Here is a 17,052-nt window from a genome sequence, read left to right on the forward strand (position 1 = left end):
GTTTTGTAATTAGTTTTCCAATATATCTTTCTGATTTTCACTCTCAAAATCACAAAAATGTGATGTTCTAAGTCCACAACAATGCTTAAAACCTCTTGAGGCTACAATCCCGCTAATGGGATTGGTTGCACAACAACCACTGAGATAGCACGGCGCGATATTCAAAACAAAATAATCTCAAAATTAAACTTCAAGTATTATACGGCATTTTAAAGATACTCAACTCGTTAGTCCAATCACATTGTCTTATTTCAAAAAGGCTTTACGGTGAAAGAAAAACATTAGATTATTTTAGCATAGCACCTCAGCAAAGGAAAAAAAAGCTATTTTCCAAGCACGATAGCCATCACAAAACCAGATATACAGCTAAAATTAAGCACTAACCTTTGACAATCTTCATCAGGATGACACTCCTAGGACATCATGTTAGACAATACATGCATTTTTTGTTCGATCAAGTTTATATTTATATTAATTTACGGAAGAACTCAAACGTTGAAAAAGTTTATAACAATTATTTAAAGAATTAGAGATAATCTACTCCCTTATGCAACCACTTTGTCAGATTTCAAAATAACATTACGGAAAAAGCACATTGTTCAATATTCTGAGTACAGAACTTAGCCTTCAATGCTAAGCTATACAGTTAGCCTACAACCACGGCGTCGACAAATCTCTAACAATATGTTCGAAATATTTACTTACCTTTGCTGATCTTCGGCGGAATGCACTCGGATGGGCACCCACTTCCACAAGAAATGTTCATTTGTTCTGCAAAGTCCGTGGACGCAAATCCATAGACGAAATGTTCAAAGTTCCAATACCGTTTGTAGAAACACGTCAAACAATGTTTACAATCAATCCTTTAGGGTATTTTTTTACGTAAAATTGCGATAATTTTACAACCGGGCAATAGCTATTCATCCCAGAGGAAAAATAAAAAGACGACGTCACGTGTACGCGCATCATAAGACATCTCTCCTCAGACTGGCCTGTGATTGACTGAGCCAAAATGATCTGCCCGGTAACAGATGACGATTGAAACCTGTTCATAAAGATTGTTGACAGCCAATGGAAGAGTTAGGAGGTGTAACGTAAATCCTATGTCACTGTAGTTTTCCAAGGGATTCTAAACAAAAACTGCATTTCTAAATTCTCCCACTTCCTGATACACTTTTTCTCCGTTTTTTTGCCTGCCATATGAGTTCTGTTATACAAACAGACACCATTCAAACAGTTTTAGAAACTTCAGAGTGTTTTCTATTCAAATCTACTAATAATATGCATATTCAGAGTAGTCTGGGCCAGAGTAGTAACCTGTTTAAATTGGGTAAGTTTTTCATCCGGCCGTGAAAATACTGCCCCCTAGCCCCTAGAGGTTAAACCACACCAGGACACCATTTTGGAGGTCTGAGGAATATTTTTGTACTAATAATGTATATGTTTTTGGTTTTGCTCAATCTGATTGGGTGGGCCTGGCAGGGCCCGGCTCCCCAGTGGTTGGGCATGTGTCCATCCAGGCCCACTCATACCTATGCCCCTGAGGCAAACAGCATAGTAGGTAATTATTAAACATAGTAGGTAATTATTAGTTAAATAACAGTCATCACATTAATGAAAGTCACGTCACGACACTATATACTATTAGTTAATTTTAATATACTGTAATCTAATGGTATCGTTTCAGTTGAGCGTACTAGAGCTTCGCCTGTCTGCCGGAAGTTGATGCTGTTGTTATGCAACAAATGACTCGATAAACATTTTACGATTTTGGATGTGTTCGTAAATTCAATCTGGAGTGCCAGAGTGCGCTCTGGGCATTAATAAATCCAGAACATTGTCAAATTGTCCGTTCGTAAATTCAGAGCTTTTCACTCCCGGGGCATTCAGAGCACACACTGGAGTAGGTGTAACCGATGTGAAATGGCTAGTTAGTTAGCGGTGGTGCGCGCTAATAGCGTTTCAATCAGTGACGTCACTTGCTCTGAGACTTGAAGTAGGGTTTCCCCTTGCGTTGTAAGGGGCGTGGCTTTTGTGGCGCGATGGGTAACGATGCTTCGTGGGGTGTCAGTTGTTGATGTGTGCAAAGGTCCCTGGTTCGAGCCCGGGTTGGGGCGAAGAGAGGGACGGAACCTAAACTGTTACATTGATGCTGTTGACCCGGATCATTGGTTGCTGCGGAAAAGGAGGAGGTCAAAAGGGGGGTGAGTGTAACCGATGTGAAATGGCTAGTTAGTTAGCGGTGGTGCGCGCTAATAGTGTTTCAATCAGTGACGTCACTCGCTCTGAGACTTGAAGTTGGGTTTCCCCTTGCGTCGCAAGGGCCGTGGCGCGATGGGTAACGATGCTTCGTGGGTGTCAGTTCTTGATGTGTGCAAGGGTCCCTGGTTCGAGCCCAGGTTGGGGCGAAGAGAGGGACAGAACCAAAACTGTTACATAGGGTTGATCCGAGCGTTCAACGGCAGTCAAACACCCAAGCTAACTGACTAATGTTGGCTAGCTACTTCCAGACACAAGTGAGAGAACATCTCACTTTGACCATTTTACTCGCCCTAGCAGAGCTGGTTCGGTGACTGTAACTGTGCTGCTGGCAACAATTTAATTAGCATTTTTTTGCCAACGTTTACTGACACCGGCCATATTCAACGGGTGTTGAGCGTTTGTAAATTCATGAGTTATTCTGCACAAGAGTGCTCTGAAATCGGAGTAGATAGACTTCGGCTGCATGTTTCCCACCATTTTCTTCAAATCTGAAAAGTTATGAAGCCACGCCCATTTTCTGAAGAATTGCATTATGGGCCCTAAAAGCACGGAAATAGTGTCCACTGCATGTATACTTTGTATTTTGGTGAATTTATTACGTACTTTTGGCATATTAACTATATCCATACTATGACCAATAATTTTACATTTTTACATTTTAGTCATTTAGCAGACGTTCTTATCCAGAGCGACTTACAGTAGTGAATGCATACATTTCATTTCATGCTTTTTTTTTGTACTGGCCCCCCGTGGGAATTGAACCCACAACCCTGGCATTGCACACACCATGCTGGCGTTGCTAATTTCCCTCATTAAAATGCAAATCAATTTATAACATTTTTGACATGCGTTTTTCTGGATATTTTTGTTGTTATTCTGTCTCTCACTGTTCAAATAAACCTACCATTAAAATGATAGACTGATCCTTTCTTTATCAGTGGGCAAACATACAAAATCAGCAGGGGATCAAATACTTTTTTCCCCACTGTACATAGCTCCCTGGCATATTAAATAAATTATGCAACAGCATACAATACATTTTTGGATTCACCTTGTTGTGCTGTGTTCACTTGAACAGGAAGGTGGCACGGTGGTCCTTCGTGGGCAAACTTTGTCATCAAACTTTGTCATCAAAGTCTGGCATTCTCTGGATTTATGGTGCTTTCAAGACAACTGGGAACTCTGGAAAAAAAGGTTGAATCATGATGATGTCAGTGATCTTCAAGTCATAGGTCTAGAAAGATGCAAGAGTTCCCGATTCACAATTCAGAATTGGATGAAAGTTCAAAACATATTTTCTCAGTCGTAGCTCATTTTTCCCGAGTTCCCAGTTGTGTTGAACTCACTGAAGTCAGATTTTACAGTTCCAAGTTAACAGTTGTTTTGAGCATGGCACAAATCATGCTTAATTGACAGCCTGGCCAATGTTGAATGTTTATAATTTTAAACTAGGAAAAGAGACCCTTAATCTTAGTCTTGGGACCACACAGCCACTCCTCTGAATAGCAGGCTAATGATTGCTATGTTAGCCACTGATTCCTTTCAAACCACTCATTGTTGAATTTGCGATTTACAACTTGTTGTGTAATGTTTATGTCCAATGGCCGATGAGCACCGATACGTTTTATCTATAATTTCTCTTAATTGTTTCTCTTAAATGACAAGGATTAAAAAGGATTTGCCAGTAGATTGTCGACATGATTCATGAAGATGACTGCTAGCTAAGATTTTGAAAGTATGATGTTGGCAGTCCAATCAAAGCTACTGTAGATATAACGTCATCATTTGACGTCATTTTATCTGTGGCCAATGACCTTGAGCCTTCTTGGATGGGCACTTCTAATGTAACTCTATGGCAGCACCCAAGGGGCTTGAATTTTTTAGCTCTACCCTTAGACTTGACGGTGACGTAGTGTCCCCATGAGTGACAGAACACTGAGCCAATCACTGGCTTGCCCCACCACCACAGAAAGCACTGAGCCAGGTTGAAACACCTGCATTTTGGAGCTCTCTCACTCAAGAAAACAAAAAAGAGATTATGTTTGTATACAGCTTTATTAACTCAATGATAGATATATTTTTTCACATTGTTTGCAAACTGATATGTGACAGGTATTAATGCCAAAATAACACTCAAAACAGGTGCCATTTTGTCACGACTTCCGCCGAAGTCGGCTCCCCTCCTTGTTCGGGCGGCGTTCGGCAGTCAACGTCACCGGTCTTCTAGCCATCGCCGCTCCATTTTTCATTGTTCCATTTGTTTTGTCTTGTTCTCTGCACACCTGGTTTACATTCCCTAATCACACTGCATATATATATTCCTCTGTCCCCCCATGTCTTTGTGTGCAATTGTTTTGTTTTGTGTTTGTTGTATCGCTTCAGTCTGGTTTTTCACCCTGGGCATTTGCCTGTACCCTATTTGGGGAATTATTGGTGAGCCTTATTGTTATATTATTGACTGTATTTTGCTCTTGTCACTTTTGCTGGTTGACTTGAGTTTTAGCTGTTTGCGCACGTCTGTTTGTTGCTCTTGGCTAATAAAGTTGCCTGATCACCTATTCTCTGCTCTCCTGCACTTGACTCGAATGACCAGCAGCGAAAACCATGACACATTTCCCATTTTTGTCAAGCAGTCTACTGCATACAGTTTGATACATATGTTTGATAAATCCAACATATGCACCACACTGAACGCACTGCAACTGCCTCTGCAACGCAATGCTGCAAGGCAAACGCAGCGTTTCATTGGAAATGAATGTAATTCTGATGTACCAAAATACAATGATGCTGTCATACCTGCATTTTGGTTCATACATTTCAAATGGATTCCAATAGAACATGCCAACAGAAGGTGAATGTTGAACTTTTGTTGAATACATATCCATATGATGCTGCATAAGATTTTGCGCAATGGCACTGTAGGTGTGTTCGAAGCTAACTGCCTCTGCAATGCAATACTACAAGGCAAACACAGAGTTCTATTGGAATCCATTGGAAATGTATGAACCAAAATGCAGGTATGACAGCATCATTGCATTTTGGTACATCAGAATTACATTATTTTCCGATGAAACGCTGCATTTGCTTTTCAGCATTGCATTGCAGAGGCAGTTACGCTTCGAACACACCGACATTGTCATTGCGCAAAATGTTAAGCAGCGTCATCTGGATAGGTATTCAACAAAAATTCAATATTCACCTTCTGACAGAAATTACCATTTCTGTCAAGCCATCTACATATACAGTTTGACGCATACTTTGATAAATCCAACATATGCACCACACCAAACACACTGCAACTGCCTCTGCAACGCAATGCTGCAAGGCAAAGGCAGTGTTTCATTGGAAATTCATGTAATTCTGGTGTAACAAAATGCAAATACGATGTCGGTGTGTTGGAAGTGTTACAGTATGTTCTGTGTGGAGTTGTATTTATCGAGCATATGCTCAAACTGTATGCATAGACGGCTTGACAGAAATGGTAGCAGAAGGTGAATGTTGCACTTTTGTTGCACACATATCTAGATGATGCTGGGTACTATTCTGCGCAATGACACTGTCGGTGTGATCAAGGCTTGTCGGTCCTGTCAATGTTGATTGATCACACATGCCTCAGCATGCATAGAAGTACGCTACGTTGCCTGCTTGCAAGTAGTGTGTGCTAAAAGTGGGGATATTTCATAGTATTTCTGATTATCTTATCTCACCACCACCAATGAACTAATGGTTCAACTATCTAGAACCTAAGGATTCTTCCACTGTTCCCATAGGAAAACCCTTTGAAGAAGTCTTTTTGGTTCCAGGTAGAACCCCTGCGGTTACTATGTAGAATCCTTTAGGGTTCCATTACACAGAGGGTTCTACATGGAATTCAAAAGGGTTCTTACTGGAACCTAAAAGACTTATACCTTGAACCAAAATTGTTATACCTGTAACTAAAAAGGGTTCTCCTTTGGTGAAAGCCAAAGAACCCTGTTGGAACCCTTTTTCAAGGTGTTTTATTTTCGTGGAATTTTGGCTTTTAGAGTTCTCTTCCTGATTAGAAGAATCAAGTGTTTTATGACACAAGTCAACATTATTTGGTATTTAGTGTGAAAGCAAACCATTACCAATAAGATATTAAACACCAGATTGTGGTTCCCCAGTTCTTGAATATTACTGTAGCAGTGTTTGGGGCAAAATAAAATCCATGAAACATACAAATACATATGCTAGGTACTACTGCCCACATCCGTTTTGCAACAGTTCAAACTGAAATCAACTAAAACGTACATATTTATTTTTAAGCTACATTCCTCTCATCATTGACATCAATTTTCATCAGCAATGACAAAAGGAAGACGAAAGAGAGCACCCCACACTCATTTTCTACATTTCCATAGTTCAACAGATGAAAATCATTCATTAAGATGCTCCCAGAGATAGCAGGACTTTCAGTATTCACTGAATGAAGTAGGATACCAATCCCCATTTACAATTTAATTAATCTATTAAATAAATGATTCTATAGCACATTCAATTACATTATTATTTTAGACTATAAACTACTCCTGTGTCTACCTTGTACAAATTATTATTATTATTATTTTTTATTTAATCTTTATAAAACTAGGCAAGTCAGTTAAGAACAAATTATTATTTACAATACAGTGGGTTAACTGCCTTGTTCAGGTTAAGAAAGACAGATTTTTACCTTGTCAGCTCAGGGATTTGATCCAGCTAGGCTACCACCTGCCGCCCACAATACCGTAATCATTGAATGAAGTAGCGTACCCATCCACATTTACAATTTCATTTATCAATTAAATAAACAATACTAGCACATACAGTTACATTATTGTAAAATAGGCTACTCCTGTATCCACACTATAATAGGATAACATTATGATTTCATTGGTCTTGTCAGGCATTATTTTAGGTCTTCAATCGAAGTTGTATGTTGTACCTTGTTTCCCTCCTTCAGGGGAAAGTAGTTATGCATCACCCATTCAATTCAGTGCTGGTGTGAATGTGTAGGCTTACTGACAGTGGTCAAATAAACCCATAGCTCCATCACATAATGGCATGAAAGGGTAGTGCATTACAATATAAAATATGCATATCCTATTGCACCATGTGTGTATATTTTTATTAACAATTTAATTCATCCATGAAATAAATAATGATAGCACATCAAATGACGTTATTAATGTACACTAGCCTACTCCCCTATCGACACAGTAAATTATATTGCCTATGTTCCTTAGACAATACGTTATCAACTTAGCAAAAAGTAATTATTTTCAAATAAACCACATTTGCCTGATCAACACAGTAAACCTAAATATTTCCTAACAATATCACAACTTAAATATACTTACTCCTCAATCAGATCAAGGATGTCTTGGTAATTCTTTTCATCGCCTCTAAGGAAACTATCTGGGGCAGACACTCTTGAAAATCCTGTCTGCCGCTTGTTGTGTGCAACAGTTTCATTTCAATAATAACGTTTTTGTTTCTCAAAATCATTGTCATGTGGTTAATCATAAAAATCTGAAGTAAAATGCTAAAAATCTCAAACTAAAAATGTAACTATGGCGAGCCCACCAGCCTCTGCCACATGGACACACTGATACACTGGGATCCATTGCCGGTGTTGTGCCGAAAATATCCCCACTGCCAGAATTCCCTTCTAATTTCCTTAATTTTGTCTCTAGAGTCATATAATTTCTGTGGCACACATCAGTCAAATACTTTCTAAAGAACAAACTTCACGTCAGGATAGGCAACCAAAATGAATAATTCATGTGTGTGTTATATTAAACATAGAGGAGGGAGTAAAATGTTGGCAAGCAATACACGTTTCAGAACAACTATGGCTGAATTATTATCCTTACACTTTCAAAAATACTAGTCGAATAAGACATGGGAGAGATGACGAATTTTGGTAAAGAGATTTACTTATAGACTAATACAAAATCAGTAGCGGATTTAGGTACGGGCGACATCTTGCCGAGGCACCCTGGGTGCGGGCGGGCGCTGAAGGGGGGGTTCGCCCAGGGCGCCATACAACCTAGAACACCACATACAATTGAAACAAATAGCCAAACCGAAAACTGCAGACAAAAATACTTTCTGCTACTAAAATCAGTGAAATGTAGGCTGAACTGACAGAGTGAAGAGAAGAAATCTCAACTAGCAAACAAGTCGCAGCAATGAACAAAGCGAAAGGGAGGAGAATTCTGTCAGGGGGGAGATTTTCGGTACAACATCGGCTAAAGAAATGAGAGCACAGACCTATACAGAAATGAGAGCACAGACCCATCATCAACTAAGTAAAATACATAGGCCTAAAGCCGATAAATAAAAACTGTTGAAAATATCCTGATGATAATTCTGGTTCTTTTAATCACATTCATCTCTCAGTTCCGCCTGTCTGCCTCCCTTTATATCTGTCTTGACTTGAGCTATTGTTAGTGAAGTTCAACATTGTATGATCACTGGGTCCAGCCAGAAGCTGTCGCTTGCGAACTTGCAACATTGCATCAACTAGCCTATTACAGCGGCTGGGCTGGCACCTCAGAATTTCCTGGGCAAGTGAGCTCTGGACAGACAGCTGTTTTTTTTAGGACATTTCCAATGGATATATGGGACCATCATATCATGATATTTTGCTCTTTCAGACGAGGCTTGGGGATTATCGAGGCCGGGAGTGTTGGAAGAATTTTTAAATGACTGAGTAACTATCATTTGCAATGGATAAAAAAAATACTTTGTTGACTTGTGTGAGGCGAAGATAAAATTACTGATAGTTTATGTTTATTAGTAGTGTACGTGGTGAGTTAAGATAATCAAAAATCAGACATTGCCAAATGGGCACTTTCCTACATATGCATGCATTCCAGAGAGAGACGCACCATATCTTCACACATATTTTAGATCATTTTCACTGACAGCCGCAACTCAATCAGCAAGACCTATTGCCAAGCGCACTACCCAAATTGCAGGCTTCCCAAATAGGCATAGGCCTACTCACTTGTGATTTGAAACAATCCACAGCAATTTTTTAACTTAAATAAGCTGGTGCTTATTGGTGAAGTATTTTGAATTGTTTTATTTAGACAGGAGTAATTAGAGTTTAAGTTGGAAGTTTACATACACCTTAGCCAAATACATTTAAACTCAGTTTTTCACAATTGACATTTAATCCTAGTAAAACTTCCTTGTCTTAGGTCAGTTAGGATCACCACTTTATTTTAAGAATGTGAAATGTCAGAATAATAGTAGAGAGAATTATTTATTTCAGCTTTTATTTCTTTCATCACATTCCCAGTGGGGCAGAAGTTTACATAAACTCCATTTGTATTTGGTAGCATTGCCTTTAAATTGTTTAGCTTGGGTCAAACGTTTCGGGTAGCCTTCCACAAGCTTCCCACCGTAAGTTGGGTGAATTTTGGCCCATTCCTTCTGACAGAGCTGGTGTAACTGAGTCAGGTTTGTAGGCCTCCTTGCTCGCACACAACCCAAGGGGGGGGGCCTCGGTTGTTTTCTGATTTCTTTTGATTTTCCCATGATATCAAGCAAATAGGCACTGGGTTTGAAGGTAGGCCTTGAAATACATCCACAGGTACACCTCCAATTGACTCAAATGATGTCAATTATCCTATCAGAAGCTTCTAAAGCCATGATATAATTTTCTGGAATTTTCCAAGCTGTTTAAAGGCACAGTCAACTTAGTGTATGTAAACTTCTGACCCACTGGAATTGTGACACAGTGAATTATCAGTGAAAATCTGTCTGTAAACAATTATTGGAAAAATGTCTTGTGTCATGCACAAAGTAGATGTCCTAACCGACTTGCCAAAACTATAGTTTGTTAACAAGACATTTGTGGAGTGGTTTAAAAATGAGTTTTAATGACTCCATCCTAAGTGTATGTTAACTTCTGACTTCAACTGTATTTACGCCCAGGTGTCGTGATCTTTTCTGTTGGAATCCGGTCCGTCTGCTGGAGAGTCCATCCGAGTTCCTCTCTCTCTTTCTGTTTCCCTGAAGATCAAAGTCTTAAGTGGTTAGAATGGATACCTCAGAGTACCATTCACAAATGCTCTCATAGAATAGAAGTTTCGTCGGTTGTTGGTATTCGCATCCCAGGTTTCCATAATTTCTAGCTGCGGACTAGTAATTAGTATCTAAGATTTGCTCTTATTCTGTAGGGATCGATAGTCTCAGAGTTTAACAATTTCCCGCCGTGTAGCCAATGCTCCACGTGGTATGGTTAGGAATTCAATAACTATTCGCAATCACAGCTCATGCTGTGGGTTTGCTTAGTCTTGGTACTCAAACCTGTGCCACCTCAGTTTACACCGAGGTATGCGTGGTTTGAAGAGGATTTCCTCAGGAGGGGGTTTTATTCGTAACAGTAGAAAAGGCAGTTCTATGATGCCTGATCATGTTTGTGCTCACTGGGGTGGGCTAATGACTTAGTTAAACTTTAAAGGGAATACAATTCTCTCACATTAAAGGTTTAACATCACATTACATCATTTCACAAATAGTTTCATCTTTACTCATTCATTTTATACAAGAATGAAATGCAAACCCCATAACTGAGAAATGTCCACATTCAGATATATAGTTATGTGTGTTTCCTGTCCTCTCTGAGGTCACCAAATGAAACACACTCGTCATAAACGTCCCTTAAGTGTCCACGGACCCTTCCCACCTCCTCACAAGTGGGCATTTTGTTTCATTTTCACATTTTGGGGATTTAGGAGTTTGGCCACGTGAAATCCTTTGTTCTCTCTGTGTCTTTCTCTCTGCATGACCAGGGGGAGAGAGTCTCCACCAGGAATTTACGACCTGAGATAACAGAACCTGTGTGTAGGAGAGAGTGAGAGAGGGGGAAGCCACGATCTACATCCAGAAAGGGCCACGTCATGACACTGTAAAGTAACAAAATGTGGAAAAAGTCAAGGGGTCTGAATACTTTCCGAAGGCACTGTATGTGTTAACGTGTTAGCTGTACGTATCCTGAATACAATTTATGTTTGGCTGTGTGGACTTGGAGACAGACAGCAAGATAACTATTGTGTTCTGTCAGCTTGTGTAACATTTTTATACTCATTGTTTAATAAAATATGTTATATTTTTGCACTACTGTGTGGCCTGCCTCCCATCCCATGCCCTATCCTAGAACCTGATTGTGAGTGTGACACACACACACACACACACACACACACACACACACACACACACACACACACACACACACACACACACACACACACACACACACACACACACACACACACACACACACACACACACACACACACACCCTCTCCTGGAAATGAGTCCATTCAGTAAAGGAAGTAAATCCAGTCCAAAAAGTCTCTGGGCTGAGCGTAAAAAACACAGTCAGCTGTGTGATCGGAGTTTCCCTCAGAAACACTAATGTATTCTGTCCCGGGCTGTCTGACGGACAAAACTGTCCCAGCCCAAGTATGGCCCACTCTGCAGCAGGCCTACAGACCCCATCTGAGGATGAGTGTACCATCTGTAGGAGCACCCTGACGGACCCACATCACCCTGATGCCTGTTCTCATGCGTGAGTTACCTCTTTTTATTGTCATATTCTCTGGTGTTATACTGCAGTTTGAAGCCTAATTTGTAACTTCATTTGTAGCCAGGTCTTTCTGTTCAAATCTAGTGAATGTAAAGTAGATTCAATTTTACACAGAAGCTACTCTGTAGCTGTGAACTCCCAGAGATCATGGTTGGTTTATATCAGTCTCTAACTCCAAATAGGTCCAAATAGGTAAATCTTTCTAATGAAATAATTTCAGTGTAAGGAACTTCCTCAAATACATGTTCTATTAGTTCTCTCCATTTCTATGAATAAAGACCATCAGCACAGTGCAAAGAGTAGCCTCTGTGTATAAACTCAACATTTATGTTTCTCCTTCACAGAGCTTTTCAATATCACTTGCGAAAAATGATAAATTACTGAGATGAGCTCAGATTGTTTGTAAAAGAGACTAAAGTTTAGTTTAGGCATGTCAGATTGTCAAAGATTATATGCTATGATTTGACTTAAGCCTTCATACTCTAAGTAATGTTCAGATTATTTACTTCCACCACATATGCAAGTAAGTAACACTGAGGGCAATTTCCCCTCACATCACAAAAAATACCTGACTATAGCAAATACTATACTTATAGGGGAGAGTGGGGTAATTTGACATTTTTTTTTACATTCAGCATCACTCCGTCAAGGGAAATATAGTATTCTTTCTACCAAAGATATCTACATATATTTAAGGATGTTGTGTATACCTGGTAATAATCAGAATTCATATAAACATTACAGTTTTAAAAACATAGCTTCTGATCTCTTGGCACAACTTACCTCGGGTATGGGGTAAATTGAGCCGCTGGACAGGATAAGTTAAGCCACCTACAAATTTCTGTACTGAATGAAACATTACCACTACCTTTTTATAACCATGTCTATCTTTATTTCCCAAAGACAATTTAACACAATCACAATCGCTTTTTTTGTCTGTTAATCATTTTAAGCATCTTCTGACACAGGCTTAACATCTAACAAACACTTTTTAAATAGGCCAGGTCCTGTTGTTACCTCATATCCCAGCTATATTGCCTTTCATTTTGCTGGAAACAAGGGTGGCTCAACTTACCTCTTTGGCTCAATTTACCACTCTCACCACTATGTTAAACTCTGTTCTTAATAGCAATCAGAAGTAGCCTATTGAATGAGGATGAGAGTTCTTTAACTATTCCCTTCCATTCTTACGACTAGTGTAGTCTGGATTTATGACATAGCTGCAGTGTTAGTCAATAGCAGCTTCTCACAGAACAGGTTTGATTCTTCCTGTAAGTGTTTACTTCATGACTGAAGAATGTGCCACTTTATCAATGGACAATAACCACACCTGTGCATGTTGCTTATGCATTTCATTGAATGATGCACTGTAAAATTCAATCTTATGTTTTGTGTGTGTGTGTGTGTGTGTGTGTGTGTGTGTGTGTGTGTGTGTGTGTGTGTGTGTGTGTGTGTGTGTGTGTGTGTGTGTGTGTGTGTGTGTGTGTGTGTGTGTTCTAGGTTCTGCCGCCCATGTCTGACCCGTTCTCTAATGTGGTTACCCCACTGCCCTGTGTGCAGAGCTGAGGCGCAGGTTGATGACATCAGGCCTGTCAGAGTCAAGACAGGGACCATGGTCGTGAGGTTGGGTCAACCTCTACCTGGCTTGTCGGGGCGTTCCACCCCAGCAACAAGATCTGTGGCAGGTGACGTCCAGAGGTGAATGACTGACTGGTCCAGATACAGCCAACCACACACAGCCAAACACACACAGCCAAACACACACAGCCAAACACACACAGCCAAACACACACAGCCAAACACATACAGCCAAACACACACAGCCAAACACACACAGCCAAACACACACAGCCAAACACATACAGCCAAACACAGAGTGTGCATGATGTATTTTAGCATTAAATTCAGAGGTTTACAATTCATGCATTGACAGTCTCAATAATGACCTAAAGGTTGACCAATTGAACACTTAATGTTTATTTTTTAGCTATATCAGACTGCTCCAAATGGGCACTCAGACAGAAGGAAGGAGCCTGGCCAATCAGATCCCAGCTGTCACCACAGCCCCTCCCCTTCCCACTCCAAGATCCCTCCACAGACCAGTCTCTTCCTCCATCACTCCTCCTGCCCCAACCAATGATGTAGACCTATATATGTCTATGACTCGTAGACCCGCCCCAACACTCACCCCAACAGCTGGCACTACTGCACCTACCACCCAATCTGCCACCCCACCTACCACCCGATCTGCCACCCCACCTACCACCCAATCTGCCACCCCACCTACAATTACTCGTCTTGCCACAACCAATGGTTTATACATGACTATGGCTCAAATACCTGCCACCACAGTCACTCCAACAGGTGCCACAACTACACCAGCACCTACAACCACAACTACCATACCTGCCATCACACTGACACCTACCATCACATCTAAACCCACCCCCACACCCCGCACCAGGGCTCTCACCGCCCCAGGACAACAGCCCTTGGCCATCCCTCAGCACACACCTTCCGCAGCTCAAAGACCCACCTCCATGCCCTCTACCTCTAACCGTGCTCCCCCAGTACTGGCTGCTCCTCCATCCCTCTCCTTCACGGATGATGGGTAAGTCAAAGTCACCATTGGTCTGTATGTTTGCATAAGCGTGTTTGTGTGGTGTTTAGAGTTATTTTGATTGTTAAACTGCATATTTGCTGCTCATTGTTGATTACTGCAGACTCATCATGAGAAATGTAATCTGATCATATGTCTCTTTTCAGTGACTTGTATGAAAACTTGCTGAGCTTGCAAGGCCAGTTAGTGAGGTAAGAATGTATTGGTTAAGAGTGAGTATTTACCCTTATCTACAGTATTAAATGTTTTATATTTTTCTCTCCAACACTCACTCTGTCTCTATCTTTCTCTGTCTGTCTGTCTTTTCTCACTCTCTGTTTCTACCTCTCTGTCTGTCTGTCTGTCTGTCTGTCTGTCTGTCTGTCTGTCTGTCTGTCTGTCTGTCTGTCTGTCTGTCTGTCTGTCTGTCTGTCTGTCTGTCTGTCTGTCTGTCTGTCTGTCTGTCTGTCTGTCTGTTTTCCTCTGTCTGTCTGTCTGTCTGTCTGTCTGTCTGTCTGTCTGTCTGTCTGTCTGTCTGTCTGTCTGTCTGTCTGTCTGTCTGTCTGTCTGTCTGTCTGTTTGTCTGTCTGTCTGTTTGTCTGTCTGTCTGTTTTCCCTCCCTCCCTCTCTCTCTGTCTGTACTCACTCACTCACTCACTCACTCACTCACTCACTCACTCACTCACTCACTCACTCACTCACTCACTCACTCACTCACTCACTCACTCACTCACTCACTCACTCACTCTCTGTCTGTCTGTCTGTCTGTCTGTCTGTCTGTTCTCACTCTCTCTCTGTCTTTCTCTCTCTCTCTCTCAGTTCTGTGGTGAGGAGGACGTTTGTCTGTCCGTTCTGCCAAGAGAGTGGTCTGGATGAGAGGGATCTGTGGGTTCACTGCAATGGCAAGCATTACTATGACAACAGGCCTGTGGTCAGTGATATATCTGTTATGTATCGCTATAAAGCTGTCAGTTGCGTCATCAGTTGCTCTCAATCACTGGGTCTCAAACATGAGTTTATTTCATTTTATTTCAATTTTATTTAACCAAGATAATCCACTTCGTAACACTTGTCACTGCCTCCAGGGATTCCTCGTCCATAGTCTCTACTCCTAGGAAGTTGTTGGCCAATTGGGATCAAACTTTGTTGCTCTGAGTGATTGTTGCTCTCTGGCATCCTCTAGGTGTGTCCAGTGTGCGTCTCTCTGCCTCACGGTAATCCACATCAAATTAGCAGGAACTTCATCATACATCTGAACCTGAGACACCGCTACTATGCCGAGAAATACACGGTTGGCTACACACACGCACGCACGCACGCACGCACGCACGCACGCACGCACGCACACACACACACACACACACACACACACACACACACACATACACTCTAATAAGATGTTTCTTTGGTCCACAGAACACCCATCAAACCGACATGTTGAACTTGCAAGATGCCGTTATTGAGTCTCTCCGGGATGCCAACCTGAATCCCAGATGATCTTTATCGATATCAGACACAACATCAGTAATCTAGTAATATGGCAATAACACACTCATCATGATTTGTATATTTTGATGCTAAAGCTGCTCACAGAAGCATTTGTAAAAATGGCAATGTTGTCGAACGTTGATTGTTGCAGCTGTTCTTTTCTTTCTTTTGAATGTATAAAATCATGCCCTGTTTACTGCATCTATCGAATGTATCAACTTTAATGGACATCTTCAATATCAGCTTTGATATACTTTTTCATGCAGTACCCGTCAAAAGTTTGGACACACCTACTCATTCATGGGTTTTTCTTTATTTTTACTATTTTCTACATTGTAGAATAATAGTGAAAACATCACAACTATTAAATAACACATATGGAATCATGTAGTAAGCAAAAAAGTGTTAAACAAAGTAGCCACCCTGCCCTGATGACAGCTTTGCACACTCTTGGCATTCTCTCAACCAGCTTCACTTGGAATGCTTTTCCAACAGTCTTGAAGTAGTTCCCACATCTGCTGAGCGCTTATTGGCTGCTTTTCCTTCACTCTGTGGTCCAACTCATCCCAAACCATCTCAATTGGGTTGAGGTTGGGTGATTGTGGAGGCCAGGTCATCTGATGCAGCACTCCATCACTCTCCTTCTTGGTCAAATAGCCATTACACAGCCTGGAGGTGTGTTTTGGGTCATTGTCCTGTTGAAAAACAAATGATAGCCCCACTAAGCGCAAACCAGATGGGATGGCGTATCGCTGCAGAATGCTATGATAGCCATGCTGGTTAAGTTTGCTTTGAATTCTAAATAAATCACAGACAGTGTCACCAGCAAAGCACCCCACACCAACACCTCCTTCTCCATGCTTCACGGTGGGAACCACACATGCAGAGATCATCTGTTCACCTACTCTGCGTCTCACAAAGACACGGCTGTTGGAACCAAAAATCTCAAATTTGGACTCATCAGACCAAAGGACAGATTTCCACCGGTCTAACGTCCATTGCTCGTGTTTCTTGTCCCAAGCAAGTCTCTTGTTATTATTATTGGTGTCCTTTAGTAGTGGTTTCTTTGCAGCAATTCGACCACGAAGGCTGATTC

General features: G+C 41.1%; 1 protein-coding gene across 1 annotated transcript; it reads left to right on the forward strand.

Annotated features, from left to right (window-relative positions):
- The first annotated feature begins 11,610 nt into the window (after positions 1-11,610).
- LOC106560392 (mucin-2) lies at positions 11,611-16,157 on the forward strand. The gene is made up of 7 exons (XM_014123270.2): positions 11,611-11,851; positions 13,370-13,567; positions 13,857-14,480; positions 14,636-14,680; positions 15,288-15,399; positions 15,652-15,759; positions 15,885-16,157. The coding sequence occupies exons 1-7, from the start codon at positions 11,748-11,750 to the stop codon at positions 15,963-15,965; spliced, it is 1,272 nt and encodes a 423-aa protein (XP_013978745.2). The 5' UTR covers positions 11,611-11,747; the 3' UTR covers positions 15,966-16,157.
- The last annotated feature ends 895 nt before the right edge of the window (positions 16,158-17,052 follow it).

This window comes from Salmo salar, chromosome ssa10 (genome assembly GCF_905237065.1).
Source record: "Salmo salar chromosome ssa10, Ssal_v3.1, whole genome shotgun sequence".
In the NCBI taxonomy this organism is placed as follows: domain Eukaryota; kingdom Metazoa; phylum Chordata; class Actinopteri; order Salmoniformes; family Salmonidae; genus Salmo; species Salmo salar.